This window comes from Heloderma suspectum, chromosome 7 (assembly GCF_057233095.1).
Source record: "Heloderma suspectum isolate Gila_16-S chromosome 7, 16-S_ref, whole genome shotgun sequence".
NCBI classification, from domain to species: domain Eukaryota; kingdom Metazoa; phylum Chordata; class Lepidosauria; order Squamata; family Helodermatidae; genus Heloderma; species Heloderma suspectum.
The window spans coordinates 65,585,910-65,610,652 of record NC_139464.1 but is presented as its reverse complement, the minus strand read 5'-3'; the positions used below and the strand labels follow the sequence as shown (position 1 = coordinate 65,610,652).

The 24,743-nt window shown below is 43.4% G+C and overlaps 1 protein-coding gene across 2 annotated transcripts in view; it reads right to left on the bottom strand.

Moving 5' to 3' along the window:
• Positions 1-20,884: 20,884 nt before the first annotated feature.
• KCNC2 (potassium voltage-gated channel subfamily C member 2) overlaps positions 20,885-24,743 on the bottom strand; it is a 132,938-nt gene continuing 129,079 nt past the window's right edge. Inside the window, exons 4-5 of one of the 2 annotated variants that reach the window (XM_084811801.1) lie at positions 23,099-23,193; positions 20,890-22,069 (exon numbers count right to left, since the gene is read on the bottom strand). In XM_084811801.1, coding sequence (XP_084667927.1) covers positions 23,132-23,193 — 62 coding nt within the window. In that variant the 3' untranslated portion in view covers positions 20,890-22,069; positions 23,099-23,131. Of the gene's footprint in view, positions 24,048-24,743 lie in introns of both variants that reach the window. The other variant, XM_084811800.1, reaches the window with a different exon arrangement.

The following is a 24,743-nucleotide window of genomic DNA, read 5'->3' as shown; positions in this document are numbered from 1 at the left end:
CCTAAATGTGAGGTGAGTCAATCACCAACTGGCTGAATAGTTTCCTGTCAGGACAGGGGATGGTGGAAAGTTCTCACAGCAGCCCAGCTGGAATCATTCAGTCTAATTTGGCAAGAGCTCAACTCTGGCCTTGAGACTAAAACAGCATAAGATAACGCACGCAGGTGGTTCAACAAGTGTGTGCAGGCCCATCCTCATGAAATGGAGCTTCCACAGGCAGCTAAATCTCAAAAAGAAAATAGATTTCTTGACAGTGAAAGACTTAGAAGTGAACATAAGAACATAAGAAGTGCCATGCTGGATCAGACCAAGGGTTCATCTAGTCCAGCACTCTGTTCACACAGTGGCCAACCAGCTGTCGACTGGGAACCCACAAGCAGGACATGAGTGCAACAGCATCCTCCCACCCATGTTCTCCAGCAACTGGTGTACATAGGCTCACTAACTCTGGTACTGGAGGTAGCACATAGCCAGCAAGACTAGTAGCCATTGATAGCCTTTTCCTCCAGGAATTTGTCCAACTCCCTTTTAAAGCCATCCAAATTGGTGGCCATCACTACATCCTGTGGTATTCAGTTCCATAGTTTAACTATGTGCTGTGTGAAGAAGTACTTCCTTTTATCTGTCCTGGAGTGCATCTATTAAGTTATACAAAACAGTCCCTATGAATATCAAGTATCACACATCTTCAGCAGCAGCAGCAGCAGTAGTAAATGACTGTGATTTAGGGTGGCTCTGGATGTGTGTCTGGTCTGCCCAAGTCCCAGCATCTGTGTGATATTCATATTCATGTTACCCAAAATGATGAGACTGGAACCGTATTTACTTCTTCTTTTTTTCTTTAGGGAATGCTGATGTGTTTAGAGCTCATCCAAATGTAGTTGCGGCTCCACAGCTCTTTGTCAAGTGATTCATTTTCAAGTTAATGCAAATCATGGCAATTGGCGACACATGTTAATCTACATATGCTGATCTTTGAGTGGCCAATATATGCACCCACACAACTCCCTACACATACTCTGAAGCATGTTAGTGCAATTCGTGTGTTTTAGTGCATTTCGATCTTAGGTTTCGCAAATACAGATAAAAGATAGGAAATATGAAGGTTTAATAACTGGAATGCCAATAATAAGAATACTACAAATCTTTTGCTTCCAAATACCATGATACCTCACTCAGTTCCTGGTTATAGGGGGGCTGAACATGGCAGCAGAAATGACAACGGTCTTTAGCACACCAGCGTACTTTACATTCAGCTGAAATGTGCCAAGAATACTACAAATATTTTGCTTCCAAATTACCTGGGACCAATTGCCCAGGGAGGTGGTGGGCTCTCCCACATCGGAGGCATTCGAGACGAGGCTGGACAGCCATCTGTCAGGGATGCTCTGACTTGGATTCCTGCATTGAGCAGGGGGTTGGACTCGATGGCCTTGTGTCAGGGTGGAAACTGAGCCCATAGAGCCCCAGAGCAGTTCTGATTCTGAGGAGGATCAGCAATCCGTGGGAGAGGAGCCAGCTCATCCCTCACAGGCACAGCAGCTGGCAGAGATTCCTCCTGCTGGCATTCCTGAGATAGATAGTGATCCTAGCAGTGAGAAAGTGCGGGAACGAGGCTTGCTAGATGCTCGACACAGATGCAGAGAGCGACGAGCAATGGAGGGCGCGGAAAGGAGGCGTAGTGCACGTTTGACGCGCAAGCAATGGCCGTCTCCCATGGACCCAAGGGAAAGAGGGAGGATCTCTCCCTAGCCCATAAGTTCTGGGTCTTCAAGTGACTCTTTCAAATGGGGATCAACTGCCTACTCGAAGCATAGGCCACTCTGCTGTTCCTTGCTTTAGTCACTGGTGATTAGCATCTGAAAGAGTCATTAAGTTGTAAAAGGATTAAAGCCTTGAAAAGAATCCTTTCATCTGTGTCTTGAGTTGGCTATTGGAGTCTACTGAAAGAGGCCGCCAGGGCGCTCCTGACAGCTTGATCCCCATTCCTCTTTTTTTCTCTCTCTCTCTCTCTTTTCTCCTCCTGCCGAATGGAGGGTGCCAGGGACCCGGCAGTGCAAGCTCTGGCTCAAGAGAATCAGATTCTCCGTGATCAAGTGGCTCAACTGATGACTGCCATACAGAATCTGCAAGCTGCAGTTCAACCCCCGCCATCTCTGATTCCCCCCCACCGCAAGTGCCTGGTGGCTTTGCCGGAGACATTTTCTGGGAAGAAAGGACTTTTTCAGATTTTCTGGGCCCAATCAGAGCTGTACATGCGCCTTCAACCTGAGGATTTCCTGATGGAACAGGTTCATGTGGGCTTCAACATTAGCCTACTTTCAGGCATGGCAGCTAAATGGGCTTCAGGACGTCTTCTCGCTAATGACCCCCTGTTTGGGGACTATAAAGGTTTAATGACAGCGATGGCTAGATTTTTCGGTGACCCCCCGCACACGCAGACGGCTTCTCAGGAGATTTGCCGCCTCAGGCAGGGCAAGGACTCAGTTTCCAGCTATGCGACAACTTTTCGCTAGCTGATGCAGGATTTACTGTGGAATGATGCTGCGCTGGTGGCTCAGTTTTTGGATGGTTTGAATGACGAGATCTTGGACGAGTTGGCTCGCACGCCTAGCCCGCCTACTTTGGAAGACCTCATCCAGACCTGCCTCCAGATAGATAGTTGGCTGGAGGGCTGCCGGCAGACCCGGCAGGGCACTGGGGGCCAAGATTTCCCTCTTCCCATTCCCCCCATTTCCTGCCCCCTCCCCAACCCCCCGCCCCTGCAGTGGGGGCAGAGGAGACCTCGATGCAATTGGGAGCTACCCGAGCCCCACTGCCCCCGGAGGAACTAGAGCAGCGGCGCGCTGAGCGCCGATGCTTTCGGTGTGGAAAACTGATACATTTCGCCAAAACCTGCCACGCTAGACCTGCAGCTCCTCTGCCTCCCCTCCTCTCCTTCCTCCTCCTCCTCGTCCCCAGGCCTGACTAGGCTGCCCCCCAAGCCTGATGGGGGTCTCCAGTGTGGGGGTCGGTTCCACACCCGGTGGGTGCCTTCTGCAACCCCCCCACACACATCTGCTATTACATGTTCACCTCCGCTCATCCCAGTGGGGTGGGGTGGAGGCCCTGGCTTTAGTGGCCTCGGGGGCTACGACCAGTTTCATGGATGAAACCTTCGCCCTTTTCCACAAAATTCCTACCCTGCCTCTTCCTGCCCCTTTGGCAGTGGAGACCATCAATGGGCGTCCTCTTTCTTTGGGTGCGGTGACCCGGATTACAGCTGCACTCACTCTGCGCGCCCAGTCCCACGTTGAGCAGATTCAGTTTCACTTGGGCAAGGTTCCCCAATACCCAATCGTGCTAGGCATTTCCTGGCTCTCTAAGCATAATCCTCAGATTTCTTGGGAGCTTCAGCAAGTGGAGTTTGCATCTCCCTACTGGAGGGAGCATTGCCTCCCGATCGAGGCGCCAGTCCCAGTCCAGACTTTAACCCTTTCCTCCCCCTCCTCGTCTGTTTCTGGCAGTTCTTCAGCTACCATGATCCTCCCAGAGAAGTATGCAGCTTTTCAGGGTGTATTTGACAAGAAAGAGGCTGACCAGCTCCCCCACACACTGCCCATTTGACTGTGCCATTAACATCATTCCAGGGGCAACCATCCCTGCTGGATGACTGTGTTCAATGTCGGAGCCGGAACTTCGAGCTCTGCGAGAGTTTTTGGACACAAACCTCAAACATGGCTTCATTTGCCCTTCCTCCTCTCCCGCCTGCACCCCTACCATCTTTGTGGCCAAGCAATCTGGAGAAATCTGCCCAGTGCACGACTATAGAGCCCTCAATTCGGTCTTGATCCCTGACAAGTAGCCCCTCCCCCTGATCCCTGAGATGCTGGAGCGCCAGGGGCGAGCCAAGGTTTTCACAAAGTTGGACCTGTGTGGTGCCTACAATCTAATTCGCATCCAGGAGGGGGATGAGTGGAAGACCTGTTTTGGCACCCGGTACTGAGCATACGAATACCGAGTGATACCGTTTGGGCTCGCCTGTGCCCCCCCCCCATTTTCACGTTTTATGAATGCCATCTTCCCTATTTGGACACTTTCCTCATTGTGTATCTTAATGATTTACTTATATTTTCTGATGACCCCCACGCCCATCAGCACCATGTCTCTGCCATTCTCCAGCACCTCCGCGAGCACCATCTTTACGCCAAGCTGGAGAAATGTGCGTTTGACCTAACCTCTTTGGACTATCTTGGCTACATTATCTCAGCTGACGGTATCAGGATGGATCCTGCAAAGGTCCAGGCTGTCCTCTCCTGGCAGGCTCCATCCACCAAGAAGGACTTGCAACATTTTCTGGGGTTTGCTAATTTCTACAGAAAGTTCCTGCCCAGCTTTGCTTGGCTGACATCTCCTCTCACAGACCTCCTTAAGGGCAGGAAATCTCCTTTTCATTGGACGGCATCTGCCCAACAGGCTTTCAAGGAACTTAAGCTTTTTAGTTCTGAGCTGATCCTGTTACATCCCGACCCGAGGAAGCCTTTTGTGATGCAAACTGATGCCTCTGACTTTGCGGTGGGGGCAGTGCTTTTTCAGCCAGATCGAGCGGGCGGCGGTTTGCAACCCTGCACCTACCACTCCAGGAAGCGGAACATGTCTGAGAGGAATTATACCATCTGGGAGAAGGAACTGTTGCCCATCAAGTCTGCTTTGGAGACCTGGCATCATCTGTTGGAGGGGGCACAGCACCCAGTTGAAGTTAGAACCGCCCACCACAACCTGGAACATTTTCAGACAGCCCGTGCCTTAAACCAGAGGCAGATTAGGTGGTCGCTTTTTTTCCCCCCGGTTCCACCTTAAGATTTGCCATGTGAAGGCCTCCGACAACCTACAAGCAGATGCTCTTTCTCGTAAGCTGGTCCTCCAGCCAGGGGGTGAGGGAAATCCCCCCCCTCTGATTCTTCCCCCCCCCAGAGCCTGGCAGCAGCTGTGGTGCCTCACTCTTGGGAGGAGCTCCTTCACTCTGCACAGGCTCAGGATGCTTTTGTTTGCACAAAAGTAGGGATGGCGGAGAATTTCTCCACGAATCTTCGGGAGGCCGAGTGCCGACGCGTTCAGCCCCCCCAAAGTTTTTTTTTTTACTTTTTTTCGCACCCGGGGAGACAGGGTGCTCCTCCCCGGCCTGAATTTCTCCGGCAAGGGATGGGGCGCCTCCCCCCCCGGCCTGAATTTTGGCCGGGCGAGGCGGGGCACCTCCCCCCCTCGCCTGAACTTCAGGGGGAGAACCAAAGCACCTCCCCCCCACCGCGAAGCAAGCTGCAGGACAAGGTAAGTCCCTTTTGTCCATCCCTACACAAAAGTGGAGGAATTGGGGCTAGCCTCTGCCCCCCCCCACTCTACCCCCTTCTCTTTGAGGTGGCCTGCTTTACCATTCTGGTCGGGTCTATGTGCCTTCTAGACCCCTCCATGAGAAGGTCCTCCATCAGTGCCACGACTCCCCCACTGCTGGGCATTTTGGCTTCACCAAGACCCTGCACAGAGTGACGCGGGATTTTTGGTGGCTTCGTGTGTGTCGGGACGTCAAGACCTATGTCGCCTCCTGCCCAACCTGCCTGCAGGCGAAGGCCCCTTCAGGCAAGCCCACAGGCTTGCTTCACCCCCTGTCTACCCCCTCAGGACCTTGGAAACTGCTCTCCCTTGACTTCATCACTAACTTGCCTCCCTCACACGGTAAGACCACCATTCTGGTGGTGGTGTATATGTTTTCTAAGATGGCCCATTTCATCCCCTGCTCTGGGTTGCCCACAGCCAGGGAGATGGCAGAGCTGTTTTTGGCGCATGTTTTCCGGCTCCACGGATGGCCCGAGGGTCTCATTTCGGATAGGGGGGCCCAATTCACTGCCCATTTCTGGAGGGAGCTACTTGGGCTTCTCCAGGTGACGCTCCGTCTGTCCTCCACCCACCATCCACAGACGGACGGTCAGACCGAGCGCACCAATGCGACTCTGGAGTAATATTTGCACTGTTATGTCAATTACCAGCAAGATTATTGGTTTTCCTTGCTGCCTCTCGCAGAATTTGCTTATAACAATGCCTGCCATGCTTCCACCTGCCAAACACCATTTTTTGCCAATTTTGGTTACCACCCCAAGACTTTCCCATCCACCTTAGCTCCCTCTTCGGTGCCAGCGGCCCAGGACTTTTTAGAGGAGTTGCGAGTGGTACACCACCTCTTACGGGACTCCCTCAAGCAAGCCAAGACAGCCTACAAGGCCTCTGCAGACCGGCGGCGCCAGCCGGGTACATCTCTGCAACTGGGGGACTGGGTTTGGCTGTCCACCCAATACCTCCCCTCTCACTCGCCCACAAGAAAGCTCATGCCTCACCTCATGGGGCCTTTGCAGATTATGGCCCATATTAACACTGTTGCTTTTTGCCTGGCTCCCCCCCCCCTCCATGAAGATCCATCCTGTTTTTCATCAGTCCTTGCTGTCTCCCCTGGTTTCTGGTGACCCTGATTGCTCGGTCGGTTCCCGCCCACTGCCAGTGCTGGGGGAGGGGGAGGAGGAGTTTGAGGTCACGGAGATTCTGGACTCCCACCTTTCTTGTGGCCACCTGCAATATCTAGTGGACTGGAAGGGGTACGGGCCAGATGAGCAATCCTGGGAACCAGCTGAAAATGTGCATGCTCCGTTGCTGCTGAGGTGCTTCCACCAGCTGTACCCCCACAAACCCGGGGCCCCAGGGGAGGAGCACGAGGGGGGGCCTCATGGGAGCGGGGATGATGTCAGGGTGGAAACTGAGCCCATAGAGCCCCAGAGCAGTTCTGATTCTGAGGAGGATCAGCAATCCGTGGGAGAGGAGCCAGCTCATCCCTCACAGGCACAGCAGCTGGCAGAGATTCCTCCTGCTGGCATTCCAGAGATAGATAGTGATCCTAGCAGTGAGAAAGTGCGGGGGGGCTTCCTAGATGCTCGACGCAGATGCAGAGAGCGACGAGCGATGGAGGGCGCGGAAAGGAGTAGCGCCCGTTTGGCACACAAGCAACGGCTGCCTCCCATGCACCCAAGGGGAAGAGGGAGGATCTCTCTCTAGCCCATAAGTTCTGGGTCTTCAAGTGACTGTCTTTCAAATGGGGATCAACTGCCTACTCGAAGCATAGGCCACTCTGCTGTTCCTTGCTTTAGTCACTGGTGATTAGCATCTGAAAGAGTCATTAAGTTGTAAAAGGATTAAAGCTTTGAAAAGAATCCTTTCATCTGTGTCTTGAGTTGGCTATTGGATCTACTGAAAGAGGCCGCCAGGGCGCTCCTGACACCTTGTAGGCCCCTTCCAGCCCTACTACTCTATGATTCTATGAAATACCATGATACCTCACTCAGTTCCTGGTTATAGGGGGGCTGAACATGGCAGCAGAAATGGCAACAGTCTTTAGCACACCAACGTACTTTACATTCAGCTGAAATGCTCCAAGAATGTTTGAAGTCCTTCCCATGTTGTATGCTCCTCTGCATGGGAAGTAGTGCTGCCTGAAAGACTGGGTATTTGCCAGACTGGGTATTTGCCACACAGTCCAACCTAGTCATGTGGGGAAGACATTCAAACCTTCTCAGTCTTGTAGTTCCCCAAATACAGAGCAGTGATTTTCAGTGATGGCCACCATGTTACTGATCAAATGTTTGATTCAGACCCAAGAATGCTTTTACCCACAATGCCATGGTTATTCCATGGGACCTGATATGATTTGGGACACAACATCAAGTGCTCAAACTACTAAAGAACACCCCCAGGTTGAGTGTTCACCACTCAATGGCCTAGCTCATAAGTAATGAGCTATGATTTCCCCACTATGTGAATGAGCCTGCACAACTCTTTGCAGTTTTCCTCTCCTCCCCTTCTCTTTCATGCATCAGTGGATATAAGTAGTATCTGCTTCTGCTTTTAAACAAACTGCAGGTCCCCTTGTTGTCTGAACTGTAGTTTGTTCAAACTATTGTTAGTGAGAACAAGCCAGGATCATACTGTGGTTTCAGGTTTCAACCATCTACAGACATTGTTTAGACAATCTACAGTTCCCCAAACTCAGAGGTCACAGGGAATTGTGATTAGTTTTAACCTGGAAGTGAAAGCTTCCGATCTTCTCCTTGTAGACATGCCACAGGAGAGGGGAGGGGTGAGTGCATGAGCCCAACACTTGCTGCAGCTTGTCCAAATACTGAGCATCCATGGTTTTCCATTACATCTGAACCAGGTAAATTACAATTACAACAAGGGATTCTTTGTATGTGTGATCATCTCTTCACAGCTCACCCGATATCACTTCACATAAAATGCATTTAATGGAGACGTTTCACATGGTCAACTTCAAATTATTAAGTGATGTTCACATGTGTGAATCAGACTTCCATTAAAATAATTTTTTACCTACCTCACCCCTTGCAATTCTCCAACACTGGAACTGCATTTTAGGCATGCTTCATACTTTTTCTTATCGTATCAGATGCGGCACTTTCATTTATATTTTGCAATGGAGTCAGTTGATCTGTCTAGTACGTTGCCTTGTGGTTAGACACACAAATTATTACAATTGATCAGTGGATTAAATAGGATCATAGAATCATAGGGTTAGAAGGGGCCTACAAGACCATCGAGTCCACCCCCCCTGCTCAGTGCAGGAAGCCTGATTCCCAGGAGGCTGCAGGTTTATCAAATTCCACAGGTAGCTACTATATAGTGAAGAGAAAAACCCTAGACAAAGCACACCATATTTAATCCAGCATTTATTTATTTATTTTGCCAGATTTGGTCATTGCTATTCTACATGAAGTCTCTATCAAATATTCAGAAGTCTCACTTATTGGGGTCATGTTTTACTGAGAGAGTACCACTGTTCAATGTCCTGTGCAAAAACTGCATAATTCATGGTTCCTGTGGGGTTTTTTGAGCAGGTGTAAAACATGAAGTCAATAGAAAAATATTGACCAGAGCTGAAATATTTTAACTTGTTTATTTGAAGCATCAAAAGATCAAAATTTCACATTGCACATCAAATCAGAACATGTTACATTTTAAGATACTCATACCTTATCAACTAATACATCAATTCATACATACTCATACTAATGTTTGCTCTATACCACCAAAAAGGACTCTTTTTATCAACTTAAATAATATGATCTTCAGGGCATAATTACATAATGGGATCAAAATTCATTAGTGGACAAGCCACATTTATTTCCATGAATATTTTGAAGGGAATGCCCACAACAGCTGTTGTTGTTGTTGTTGTTATTCTATACTTTTATACCACTCAATAACTGAAGTTCTCTGGCTAGTGTGCAATACATTAAAAACGTACAGTACAAAATTAAAATAAAAACAGCGCAGAATAAAACCAAGATAAAATCAGCAGCAAAGAATAAAGCCATTTACACATCTTAAAACCAAATTAAAACCAGAAGCAGAATAGAGTACCAAAAGTTCTAAAACCAGTGCTTAAAATGCCTGGGAGAATAAATAGGGTTTCACCTGGCACCAGAAAAACCATAATGTAGATGCCAGGCGAGCCTCTCTGGGAAGAGCATTCCACAAACAGGGTACCAGCACTGAAAAGGCCCTTTCTCTTGTAGCCATTGGCCTTGTCTCTTTTGGTGGGGGAGGGCCCCAGAGGATGATCTTAATGTCTGGATAGATCAACTATAGTTAAATTGTTACAGGGTCTGCAAGATAATGCTCAATATAATGCTTTCATTGCAATGGTATTCTGAAGTTTTATCTTCTACCAACAAATCAATCTTTAGTAATTTCTGATGTATTTATTTCCCTCTCTCTTTTTTAGTACCAAGAAATGAAAAGGTTACAGAAGTGAATGAATGCAAAGAACAAAACAAAACAAAGCAGCATCTAAATATTGAGTTGATTTGTCAAAACAGCAATGTGAATTTGACCGAGGGCTTAAGGGAAAAGATGCTTGGCTAAATTTATTGTTTCATTTTAAACTTTTCACATATTGTGTTTTACCTTCTCCCTAAGCAATGTTGATCAAAACAAAATGTACTTTTATTTTGCTTCTTAACATTGTTTTCAGAAATGTTAGAATAATGCAGATGAATTGGATATTTTACCTATGTAATAAGTCTTCCTAAGGCTGCAGTTCTGTACTCGGTTCCCTGGGAGTTGGCCCTGTTGAAATTAATGGGGCTTACCTCTGAACAGACATGCACAGGATTGGACTGTAATTTTTTTTCAAAACCCTTTTAAGAAAACAAGGCTACAAACTGAAAATCGTTGCTATCCTATTGAATATCCCTCTCCACCTGACTTGCTTTGCTTTCTTATATTTTCAACTCTTTAATTTTCTCAGCTCCCTCTGAAAAAAAATTATTTTGATCTCTGGCTTTCCCTTTGATCTTTTTATCTTTCATATTCATCTCCATAGTCTAGATCCTACTTCTACACCAGAAAATGGAAATTTTCCTGTTATCTCAGTGAGTTCACATTCAGCATACCTGCAGGGATATTTTCCCCATATTCATCTCTCTGTCTTTTGTGTTTCATCTGCATTCTTCTTATATTTCTCCACTCTCTTATCACCATTCATTTACAGACGAGTCTTGTATTCAGACAATCATGGATTTTTTTTCCTTTTCCCCAGCACAATAATATAGTGGCTTACCTTAAATGTGACATTTTTAAATTTAGTCAGGCTGTTTTCCACACTCGTAGATAATAATCTTTAATAATTTCTTATTCCTGAAATGAGTGCTGGCCAAAAAACAAGGCAAACCCTCTAGACAGAGCTATTGCAGGCATAATGACCCCTGATTTGCATGACCATTGTTTTCTGGGCCCACACAAATTGACATTTTAAACCGTTTCACACATGTTGAGCCATGCTTCAAAGTGATTCAATACACATCCAAATGCATGACAAAACACCTACTGAAAAAACTTCTAGAAAAGAATAGGAAACATTGACAAGAGTCCTCTTCATGTGACATATCTGTGTAGAATGAACATATGGAAGGGACAAATCATACTCAATGGCTCTGCGCCCTGCACTTTCACCAGAACATCCGTACAGAGCCTATACCCATACAAGATGTATGAGCATAGGCTCTCTCTGCAAAACAATCTGTACCCCATGTTTTTTCTAGGTTCAGATTACACATAATGATTATATATGTGTAGTATCCACGCAGAAGTCTCCACTGTACCCTGCTTTTCTGTTTAAAAGTGTTTGATGCAGCCTAGCAAGCAAGATTAGAACTGCAAGCCTTCAGAATGTTCTAAGAGAGCAACTTGATCTGGGGACTAAATGAGGCCCTTTATGCCTTTGCTAATCTGGCTGGCCTGTCCTCATCTAGGGCCCCAGCTACATGGCACCGCTTTGGTCGCCCACCCTGTTGCAACTGCACTGCAATGTGGCTGTTGGGAGCACCCCTGCTGCCTTCTGAAATCCTCAAGTAGCCAGAATCAACACACAGACAAAAGGGCTCTTTTCCAAGGCTTTATTTCCATTCAGCCTAATGATGCCTACAGATGCTAATTGCCTAAGACTAAGTGGAAAACTCAAAGGAGCAGCCTACCAGGGGATTCTAAGTGTCAGGACTCCGTTGGTCTCCGTTTGGAGAAAAGCACTCTCTGAACTTAAGGAGTAGGAGGGGAGAGTCCACCCCTTTCCCATGGGGCATCAGGGTGCAGCTGTTGTTATCACGCCAACCGGGCTGAGCGCCTCCTCTCAGTGCCAGCAACCTCTTGCTTGTCTCTGCGCCTGCGCCTCGCGTCTAGAAGCTCAAGTTGTCCCTCCCTCTCCATGCCAGGGTCACTGTTGCTCCCAGGAATGTGAGCGGGGGGGGCTCTCCCTCCAGCTGCGCCTCTGAAAAACGAGCGGGTTCCTCTCCCACGGATTGTATCTCTTCCTCAGAATCAGAGCTGCTTTGGGATTCTATGGGCTCACATCCGACCCTGACAGTGGCTTCGAATCACCATGCCCTGCAATACTGGCAATGTACTGCACACTTCCCTAAGAGACTCATCGTGCCCGTTCTTTTTTTTTTTTTTGCCTTTATACTGAAATGCACAGCTGTGCAGTCCCATGAGTGTGGGAGTGAGAAACTTCAGTGGCTGTTTTATATTTGAGGGGCTCTGCTGTGTCTTTCTGATCCTGTTTTAGGTAAAAAAAATGGGTATTTTGTGCTCCTTCATTTCCACAGCAACAGTTTGTCAGTTCCCCAGCCCAAGACTCTCGCGATGGTTCGCACTCACAAGCATGAGCGCTACATGCCTAGCCATCACTCCAAAATAGTGTCCAGAGCAATGTTGTTGTTCCTCCAAGACCCCCCCCCCCCAAGCCCTTGGGTACTGAGTCCAAAAGCAACCGTTGCAAAGATACGAAGCTGCAAAAATGTGCAAAAGTGTGATTAAATAAATGATAATGTCCCTCTGTGCCTCTGTAACTGTGCAGCTGCAGAGATGGGGGAGCAAAGGGGCATCACAGAGTGACGCAGGCACTACGCATGCCTACAACACGCCCACTGTAATATGCAAAGTCAGTTCGGGGACAGAACAGATGGCCTGCAACCATGGGGGAACCTGCAGCAAACCCCCAAAATCACAGTAGAACAAGTCCTTCGAACTCCACTTTTTCTGGGTGAAAACCTCGGATGGCTGTGAAGTTGCGACTACGTCATCTATCATGAGGGACCTCAGCTCGCACCCGCCCCAGAGTAAAAGCCCAGTGTAGATGGGGCCTAGGTCAGAATCTGAGCTGCCTCCCCTTCCCCCTCCCCCCGATGGGGGAAAACATCTAAAGTGGCTTACCAAAGAAAATGCAATTGAAAACAGCCAACACAATAATCATAAAGTAACAGCCAACTTCATTATTAGGTACTATTCAAGAAGAGATAGAGTTAGACCTTGAACAGATGACCCACCTTACGGTGTGTGTGTGTTTTTTCAGTCAGAGTAACGGGGATTAATTGGTCATAGTAACTCCTTACTTTAGGAACCCCACACTATTCAGTGTGTGAGAGGATGGCCAAAATTGCCTGCCAGTAATTATCCATTTACTTTTCAATGTATGGATCTGGAACTTTATGATGAAACATTTTTGTTACTCTGGTGCAAACATAGACAATACTATGCCAGCAAACCGTGATGATAACTTCATATACTCAAAAGTGGTATATGAAGAGAACAGGTCCTCTGAAAATAGCAGTAAATAACTGTACTCAATTTCTGGGTTTTATACAGTAGCCACTCATCTATTGCTACTGTAGATCAAAGTCCTCACTAAGAGTGTTTTAGCTAACTACTTTCCATCTGTTTGATACTGCTGATTAAGCTTAAGTTTGTTTTAATGGTTAACATAATGTAAACATTACAGAACATAAAAATTAGTTTTGTATGAGAATAATGTGCATTGTGTAATATCAATGAAATTTAACATGAATTTAACAGCCTCATCTGACGACTAAAGGAAATATCCAAATACCTTGCATATTTACACTATCTCCTTTTAATTAATCATCCCAATGAGATACAAAATCATTAGATTACTGACTAGTGAATATTCATAGTTGTGAGTAGAATACTGATGCTTGCCGCTTTCTTAATGATATTCATCATGCTTACAATCCTTAACATGGAAATAACAAGGCACTGACTTGCTTCCACATTGTGCCCTTGATTCAAAACGTGAATAATAAGTGCCAAGCAGATTCGCAAGGGGAAGGTAGTTTCAGTTTTTCCATCAGCCATCTCCTCTTGTATCTTCCTTCTTCTAAAATTTCCCTAAAAGCAGGTCTACATGAGCAAGTACATTGCATGATGCAAGCTATCATGGACTACACAAGTTTAGATTGCAGGGAATCTCATGAATGGTCCTTCTAAAATAATTCACTCCATATAGAAAACATGTTTGAAATAAGGGTTAGCCGTCTTCTTGGTGTGCTAGTTTTCTATGCAAAGGGAGGCTGTGAGGGAATTTAAACATGAGATTCCTCCATCTGCAGTCTAAAGTGGTAGACTCTGAGAAATTTTACTTGTGTTCATCAGCTCTTGGTCTAAATCATGAAGCAACAACTGCAAAAAAGTGTGCATAAGAATGGGAGAGAATGGTCAGGCAAATGTATTTAGGGTCAGGGCACTGGTGACTACATACTGGCCTCTGTGGAACTCTGATTTACTCCAAATGTTGTTTTGAATCAGCATATTTGTGATGTATTCTGGCATCTTCCAAAGTCCTTGATCATAGAACCTACTTAAATAAGCATTTCTTGTGGATTCCCTGACCATCTGGACCCTACACAATACAATGTATGCATAACCTTGCAAACCACTACCGTTATATACATCTTCAAGGAAAATGAAAGCTATCTCAGACACCATCCTAATTTGAGGCAATGGAACTTGAACTCTGTTCATTTAACAGTGAAATAAAACAAAGATATTAGAAGGGAATCCTAAAGGTCAAATGGCTAAAACATAAACATCAAAAGATTATTTCAGATCATCACTTCAAGCAAAAATAACTGGCCTGGAAAATTATTCCCACTGCTACAAGCCCCAGCCTCTAGGGTATCCAGGGAAAAAAAGAAGCAACATCTCTCAGAGTACTTTTGAAAAATAATGTCCTCAGGTTTACACAAACGATCAGAAAATGTAAGTATAAGTCTTTAAAGGACACCAGTGCCTAATGGGCATTTAACCTAACAAAACAGAATCTTTCAGTGCTAAATCTGACTGCCAACAAATGAGAGAAACATTTATAGCACAGTCCCATAAAATACTGCCTGCCTTTCTGAAGGGAAGCCCTTTACGCAGAATGGGATTTCACTGAAATGAATGTGCTGTATATCTAAAAAACAAACAAACCTGACAATACTTAATTACTGAGTTATTAGTCTTACATGATGTAGGAATAGAAGACGTTAGTGCTGAATGATGATCAGAACATATCACCAACATGATATCTAGAAATCAGGAGAGGCCTTGTTCAGAATTCTGTCTTTAGCTGAAATTAGTTTGATGTGGGCTAGAATCCAGTGCTGTCCTTCTGCCAGCAGAACAGAAACTGCTGGTGAAAGGGATTTCCTCTCACTCCTGCAGCCCTCTGGAGAGGGTTGGAGAACCCGCTGGAGCAGATTTGGGGACATGCAAGATGTTGCAGAGTTGAGATGACAGGAAGTCCCATTGCGTGAACAGACATCTGCTCACACACTGTTAGATTAAAGGGCATTCTTGGTAGTGGCGCTCACACTATAAAAATCATTCCCCACAAGAGCTCCAGGAGCTTATTCTATTGTGGTTTTTACACAAAAAAAAATTACAGTATTTTTTTCTGTCAGGCTTTTGGAGATTAATGAGTTTAAATTGCTTTAATGAGCTTTTAATCATTTTACATTCTATGCTGTTTTGTTGCTTTACGATTTTTTTAAAAGGATAAATCAAGTTTAATGTGTTTTATTGATTGCTGTTTATATTATGTTAAAGGAATCATAAATAAAGCAATTGTCTTATCTAAACCTTCTCTAGCATTGTTAGGGGCACATCAACAGGCACAAACCCTGCTAGTAGTAAAGCAGTACAAATGACACCAGAAGACATTCTTTAGAGCTGTGAGAATTAAGCTCTGAAATTCCCCAACAGAGGATGAATCACTGACAACTTCCCCTAGTGATGTGCTATATTAAAATATCACAAGCTTAGCTTACTTGCATGCTTTGCAAAGGTGTTCTGGATTCCTCTTTTATTTTCCAATGAACTGATGTATTCTTTCCAACTTCTACAACAGGCAGTAGCTACATAGGAACCTAGGCCCCAGCAAACATGGAACACATTGATGGGGTCTGCACAATTACTGCCACCTATCATGGTTTATAAGCCACAGTGGGTTGTTGTGCATGCCAGACGCCATTTTGAATGTGCAAGCCACAGCAGGCATGTGCCGTGGCTTGTTGCATCATGTGAACCTAGGCAGCCTGAGTTATAGAAGGGTTATACAACCCTCAGATAACCCTAGAAAAACCCATGGGTTATCCAAGGGTCGTTTTAACTCTCTTATAACCCATGCCACCTGGGTTCACCCGCCGCAGACTGCATATTCAAAATGGCAGCCAGCGTGCACTGCAACCCACTGTTGCTTGAATAAGCCATGGTGGTCTGCAGTGATCGTGCATACACGCCCAGTGTCTGCTGCAATCATTTTCAATCCTTTAGGAATTTCATGAACTTCTAGATACTCAAGAGAACTTGATGAATTGCTTTTCCTGTCTGAGGATATTTCTACAACTTGAACATTTGAATGACAGTTAGCTCCTCAAAATTGGTTTAAACTCTTCCTTTCAGACCTGCAATTCAATTCCATGAGTTCAAAAGTACCAGTCTCTTTCATATCATATCTTTGTTACATTTTAATGTTTTGAGAACTGGAAGGCTGACACAATTTATATTCCAAGACAGCAAGAATTAAGATGCTAATACACTATTTCCTAGAGGAAGGAAGAAACTTAACTTGAGGGACAGGAAATCGCCATGTCTCTGAGATACACAATGCTTCCAAAGCAGTGCACTCTCTACTACGCTCTTTCCTGTGATGGGTCACAGAGGTAGGCGCGTTACTTGTGAAGGAATAAGAAAGTAGTGGTGACTTGAGAATCACAGAGACATAGTTGGTGGTAGAGTTACAAGTAATCTGAAATATGCATTTACACATACTCTTCTAATGTCTAATGAGAGCCGGTGGGGTGCAGTGGCTAGAGTATTGGACTGAGAGTTGGGAGATCCAGGTTCTAGTCCCCACTCAGCTATGAAAGCTCACTGGGTGACTTTGGGCCAACCACAGACTCTCAGCCCAGCCTACTTCACAGGGTTGTTTTATTTTTTATTTATTAATTAAATTTATTAATCGCCCATCTGGCTGGTCACCCAGCCACTCTGGGCAATGTACAGCATATAATAAAACAGTTTAAAACAATACAATTCTACAATAAAAACATTTTCTAAAATACCCTAACTCACCCCAAATGCCTGCCTGAACAACCACGTTTTTAAAGCACAACGGAAGCTCATTAAAGAGGGGGCATGGCGGAGTTCCCTAAGGAGGGAGTTCCACAGAGTGGGGGCCACCACAGAAAAGGCCCTCTCCCTCGTCCCCACCAGTCTAGCTGTCCTGGCTGATGGGGCAGAGAGAAGGCCATCCAAGGCTGATCTTGTTCAGTGGCCTGTCTGGTGTTGCTGGAGGTGCTCCTTAAGATAGGCTGAGCCGGAACCATATAGGGTTTTAAAGATCAAAACCAACACCCTGAATTTGGCCCAGAAAACAACTGGTTGTTGTTGTGAGCCTAAAATAGAGAAGAGGAGGATTATGTATGCTGCCTTGGGTTCCTTAAGGTGGAAAAATGCAGGATATAAACGTAATAAATAAATAAATAAATAAATAAATAAAATCAAGTTTTCCAAAATGCAAACCCTGAATTTTGATTTTAAGTTTTCATGTAGAATTAAAGTTATGCCACAAAAAACAATCCTCCGTAGGGTTTCTATGGCTTGCATAGACCAGTCTGGTCAGAGATGACAGGAGCTTCTATTTCCACCCCAGACCTCACTTCCTAAACTGCCCCATGTGCCTCTAATGATTTGATAATTTTCACTTAGAAATCTTTACTGTTTTTCCCTCTGGGTCTATTAGCATTAATGAAATCACTTACGCCACTGCTTTGTAATCAGGCATATTAACTGACTCATTTTGCTTTCCTAGTTTCCATTTTCTTTTCCAATTTCATTATCGAAAAATAGGTGCTGCATGATTTATTTAGATAATAATATGAATGCTTCCCCATTCTAATACATTCATGACTTTTTAATTCACTTCTTCAGATTACATACAATCGCAATTATTTTCGTATCTAATTGTTTTACCCAGGCACCTCTTTTCTCTTCAATAAGCCCATGAGATAAAGAAAACACCTTTAAAATATGTTATTTTAATCACTGTAATTTTATCTACATCTTCAACATTAATAGATAAGCCTTTTTTTTTTTTTTTTTAAAGGCACCTGCAATTCTGCTTGTCAATATTCCTTGGTGATTCAACAATGTTTCTTTGTGATACCAACTGCCCACCTATAACTGGCCTATGTAATTTGAACAGCTTTTCCCCGCTATTCTTCTCCAAAGCCACCACTTCATGAGCTAGGTCTCAGGGGCTCATAGGAGGTCTTTTGGTAATGATCATAAGAATTCAAAACATCTGGGAAATTGTATCAGGGTTAGTTATATAAATATTCTTTTCAGGTTAAGCACCCCTGAGCTTAGCACTTTTAGGATCAGGCTTATCATAGGTACCATAGAGTGATATTTCAATAGGAGTGGAGGACCAACATTATAGTAAAGGGATTGAACAGGCTCTCATAGCCAAGGGCCCAAATCCAGTTATGTCTGAGTCAGAGGGTTAGTCAAGCTGCGTCAGCAAGGCATGTCTATTCATCCCAAGGAACCAACCCAAGAGACACATGTCTATTCAACACAGGGAACCAACCCAACCAGGTAAGATCAAGGAAGTGATGGGAGCAAGAAAGTACAAAAAGCTGCCACCTGGAAGCTGGAGAACCATGTCCGAGACATATCAGCAAGATGTTGCCAAGACTTCAAACTGAAATGAGATGCATTGTGAAGGTTCTGCATATTCCGTCTTCACAGTGACTGTAGGCCGAGTCAAAATTATTCAGATTACAATCTGATATGATAATTATAAACAGCTTTTATAAAGAGTTCCTCTTGGCTTTAGATAAAAGAGCTGCTACATGACTATTCAACATCCCAAAAAGTACACATGGAAAGATGATGTTAAGCTCCAGCCAGCCACAAATGGAGCTCAATCATCCAATTCCACCTGGAAGACTGGAACATGTAACCAGGTCCATGGGTCTCACCTAGTCATTGACACCCCAAATCACTTTAATCTAACACCCCAATTCTGAACATATTCATATAAGCTCTGTGCAGAATTCTATTTGCATACAGGCTTTTGTGTCATGGTGGTGGTGCGTGCTGGCCCTTATACCTCATTACACCTGACTTACATACATTTGATGTAAAATTCAAAGCACTAGGCTCTGAATGTGCAGTCTACAGCCTGGAAAAAAACAGTACAAATTGCAGATATAGACCCTATACACATTGGAGTGGGTGCACACAGGTCTCTGTAAAGAGTGGATTTCAAATGTGTGGAAATCAGCTGCATTGGGGAGGAGTGGCCAAAGATTAGAATTCTACCATGCGCATATCTGTATGTATGCACACAGAAGGTGCAGACAGGGCTTTTAACACCAGGTCAAATTGATTTTAATGGAACTTCCTGCAGAGCAAGCATACATAGGACTGGGCTGCACCTTTTCTTTGAGCTGTAACAGTAGCAGAGTACTTGAAGCTCTGAGAACCTGTATGATTTCTAAGCGGTTTACAGGTATCACATTAGGTATGCAATTAATATTTGGATGTTAGGGGAGTGTGTGTGTGGGGAGGGGGGGGAGAGAGAGATTTCAAAAGAAGCATGTTCAAAGGCAGTAAAGTTCAAATATCCTATGAAAGGCTATATCATAGAAAGTATCATAGAATCATAGGGTTGGAAGGGGCCTAGAAGACCATCGAGTCCAACCCCCTGCTCAATGCAGGAAACCTGATTCCCAGGCGGTCTCCCATCCAAGTACTAACCAGTGCTGACCCTGCTTAGCTTCCGAGATCAGACGAGATTGGATGCATCCAGCCCTTTGCTCATGAAAAATCAAGTGGTATTCTGTTATGCAAATAAAGCATTCTGTTGCCCAGTGACACTTCACGTTTTCAATAAGCAGAGGCTGTTTCAAAAAAAAAAAAGAGAGGATGTTACATATAGCTTGGAACAAACATATCTGAGGCCACTTCTTGGGTTATGTTTTGATAGCAAGGGCATGAAGAGAGGCATCCTCAGTGTAAATGTGAATGCTCCTACAAGAGTACATGCTTGTCACGTGTTCACCACCAGCTAAAAAGCACATGCGAAACTCTTTGTGTTTGATACATTGCTACTTCTTGCAGATGGCAATAAGCAACTTCCTGAAAGGTGAATAACCTGCTTTTATGTTTTATTTCATATTTTATATTGATTCATGTTTTATTTTTATTTCATATTGTTTTATTCTGCTCTCTCTGGTTTTAATTCTTGTGATCTATCCAGAGAGCTTTGGCTATTGGGTGGTACAGAAATGAAATAAATAAAAAATAAATGAAAACAAATTTTACATCTGACAACTAATTATTAAGCAGTTCAGGGGCGAAAAATGAATTATTACATGCCTTTCAACATTCCTTTTCATATTAATGACAAAAGAAGATGACCAAAAAAAATTGCACAAAAAGACAAAACCACCTAATCCCTAGCTTGCTTCAGATCCAGTTTTAAATAACTGAGGGGTTCCAGGCCCCACTTCTAAGAGCTGGGCTGCAGAGACAAGAAGCTGAAATTGCTTCTTATGAATGGTACTATAAGGCTGGAGTCTTAAACCCACTGACCTGAACTCAATGCAATTTACTTCTGAGTACACATGTATAGGACTGGACTGTAAGGGAACAGTATAAAACAGGGGGTATGTGTTAGACGCAGCAACAATTTGTTTAAAGGGTAACATACCTGTTGAAAATTAGGAGAAGGATGTGTGCAGCACCCTTCTCCTTCCCCAGCCAGTCTTTCTTTCCCTTTCATTACACCCTTGCTTTTCATTCATAAGTATCAAGGGACACTGATTTAATCCTGACATAATTTGCGTGAAAGATGCGAAGAACAATCAGAATAGCCAAGCCTTTCTTAAACTAGAGGAATGAGAAAAAAGGAAACACTGAAGAAAAAAATTATGAGCCACATTGTCAGATATGTTCCAACTTCCTCCCCGGATCTTTTGCATTTTATTCTCCATTTCTGTTAAGTTACATGGCCACTGGTTTCCACCAGGCTTGTGCATGCACCTTTTGACATGTTCACAAAAAGGTCTACAATACAGAGTTTCATATGTGGGAAAGGTCCCTACATTCAAAATACCAGGGTGACAAACACTTTCTGGAGAAGGTCTTATTGAACAGGATGGAGAGAACATAGGTTCACACAGTACCCGGCTACAAAGCATCATAGACATAGAATAGACTAGAACAATTTTACCACAAAAGTCACACAAAGGTAAAGAATATCTCTCTTATGCAAAATATACATTTTAGGATCTATTTTATATTTCCTATTTTATATTTACTGATGTTGTTTCTGTGATGTTTTCAATAAAAAACCTATAATATTTTTACTGCCAGTATTTTATTTCTCTCAATACCTATAGTTTGAGGTAACAATGAAGTAAACAAAACAAGAACAGAACAAAAAAGCTTCTATAGAATTCTGGACAAAGTCTGTGATTCGTTTTTTTTACTGTTTTCATTTGAAGTCAAATATCTTTTATCCAAGTCAAAAGAAAACCAAAATGTTGACATGTTCGCTAGTATTCATAAAAATATAGATATGGCAAACTGAGAGCGCAAAGACTTGTAGCAAAATCCTACTCCGTTAATGTTCATGAATTACAAACTTTGCAAAAATACAGTTGTTATGAGGAAACCTATGACAGACAGCGTTTACATCACTATTGTTAAACATGTGTGCCTTTATATGATCCACAGCATGACCTACTGTAGGGACCAGGAAGAATACACAAACAGGTGTGTCGGCCTTTATTTTTTTCATGGAGTCTCAGAAATGATGTCTTTGAATTCAGCATCCCTTGGCATAGATGACAAAAGCTGATATTCCATGCACACACATCTTATTTACAGCTGACTCATCAATAGTGACTAATAATTGCGTCTGCTGGCAGCAGCAGTTGGAATTGGTCCTTAATCCTCATAACAAGCTCCACTTCCATAGGAAATTGGAAGGATCTCTTCAAGGCGGCAGGTGATTATCAGGGCCCATTCAGAAGGAGCAGTCTCTTTCCAGTACAGTCCTTGGTATGGCTAAATTCCATTGTCCCTTTTTCAGCAGTCAAAAATCCATGATAAATTCTGTATAACACTGTAGCCAATAACAGCAGCACCAGATATTAATTCCTTTGCTAGAAGCTATTTGTATGAAGTATATACATTACACCAATCTATGTCTACCAGTGCTCTTTACCAAACTGACTCAAAGTACATCTCTAAATATCAGAAATGTAAGTACTGATAAATACATTCTTGTACAAGAAATGTTCACATGCAGCTCATGCTAGGCTAATATACAGAAGTATATGTTACATGGTCAAATAGACTTCTTTTCCTAACAAAAATAAACATATAAAAATCAGGGATTTTTCAACAATCTCAAGGATCTCCAATGATTTCTTTCTTTTGTTCTAAGGCTTTTGTGTTGTTGGGTGTTTTTCCTCACCAGCCCAAAACATCACATTTGCAACTGCATTTATGTTGCATAAACAAGGCTGTCTTGTTTTATTGTAAAGAAAAAGCCGGTGTAGGGAATAAAGTCTGAACACAGGAATGAATGCAGATTGCTAGGGGGGTGGGATTGAAGCAGCAACCCTATTGAAATGGCAACACCATTGCTAAATCCCACATTTGGAAATATGTTAAAGAAGTGCTGACTAAAAGGATATCAGCTTACACTTCAGATATGCATAGATACATATATCAAAAAGTGGGGAAAGGAAGGAAATGCTTTTAGCAGCTAATCTTATATGAAGAGAGCATTTTTGAAGAAGGCATGTGTGCTTTATGGAGACAGATGAAAAATACAGACTGGGAGCCAGACAAATAGACAGAAACAACATATATGACAAAGCATTAAAAAAAAAAAAAAACATTGAAAGAACCAAAATTGTGAAAGCTTTGGAGTTAGAGGTTTAAGGCTGGTCAAAAACCCCTTTTGCAAACTATTGCCCTCCTAAACCTGTAAGAAAGAAAAAAGAAAAGAAAAGAGTCGAATATACTTCTGGCTTTTATTTGGCACTCTGCCTCTGAAAATGTTGAAGAATCCTGGAGAAGAGAAATGACTATAGGACCAAGCAGCACCTGCTAACTTAAAATTGCAAGCCTGGATGGTGTTTACCTTTCTTTCATGTTTTGTGCCTTCCCCAAGCCATTAAGAAAGAGATCTGGCTTCTGCTTGCGTGTACCCAGTAATGACAACCTCTTTGCAGTTATCTGTGTGCAAACAACCGGAAACATTCAGAACTCTAATACATCAGTCCAGTACCAAAGTTAATCAATCAAGAAATAACATTATTGAAAATAAGTCAAAAAATAAAAGAGAACTAAAAAGAAATACAAAGAACAACCCCATCCCACAGGCAGACCTGTCATTCACTGTGCTGGTTTCAGCAAGATGGTACAATGAAAAACAACAACAAACCCGCACAGTCCTGAGCCATCTGTGGTCCCAGTTAATCTGCAAGACGGATTTCAGATGATGGAGACAGTATGGTCCATGCAAATGATCAGACTGAAGCCACATTGTATGTAATCAAGACAAATTCCAAGACATCTTCAGAATGGGTTAGAGTCATGGGAAATGAAGGTCCAATGGAGCATTTAGCAACTGGAAGCACATTGGTTTAAATATATCTCCCTGAAAATATGCGTATATAGTTACACTGGCCAGTGAAGTCCACTAACGGTCCTTTTATTGCTGTGGTAAGGTAGGACAAAAGCAGTTAAGTGGAGAAAATACTACTTTATAGGATCTTATAAGCAAAATTAGGATCTTCAGCTACCCAAGTGGCATTGCTTGCTATTGACAGTTATATCACGCAATGATTTATACATGTATTAGTGGAACCTACAGTTAATGCTACACTTATTTCCATTAGGTGATAAACAGTACTTCAGTTAAAGCTATGCAGCCGACTGATGCCATCTGGTTTACAAGATAGATGGGATGGGAGATCGAGAGCGTCTTAGAGGACAAGGTGAGCTGTAAGGTGATGTAACTGGAGACAGTCTCAGGGCATTGCCTGCCATGCCAGCTATGTTGTTTAAACTTCTGGATTTTTCATAGCCTTTCATGAGAAAATGCACATACATCAGTTGAATTCAGCCAGAAAATAGACAAACAATACAATGCAATGTAATGTAATGTAATGTAATGTAATAAAATGTGCTCTTGGGTTCTAAGAGGGCAAAGCGCGAAGGGTGTTGCTAACACTAGACAAAAATATAAAATGGTATTATTTTTATTAGTGAGATTAAATAAACTCAGATTTACTTCATAGTTATAATTTTTTAGGTCAATAACCACTGATATATTCTCAGTCCAAGTCCACTGGCTTCAACAGAGTTATAGTGAGAGCATGAAGAGAATTTATTGGTCCTTCTGCAGTGCAATTCGGTATGACAGATGTAGACATAGGAAGAAACCATATGAAATATTATATATATTTGGTGTCAAGGCTAATACTTGATATTTTAAACTGCAGAACATTTCCTACCTAATGTATAAAGTTACTTTGTAATCATAAATGCAGAGTATGAAATCACGTATTGTTAAAAAGCTCCATCTGCAGAAGGGTTTCGATTAGGCATTTGACACTGTATCTAATACTATTTAAAGTGTGATGTATTTGCAATAGTTAAGTGACTTGCAATTCATTAAAATGTATGATTTATTTGTAGCTGTTTCGTGATCTACACTGTAAAACCGTACTATTTGCAATATTTATCCAACTTGTACTAATGAAAGAAACACAGCATGACTA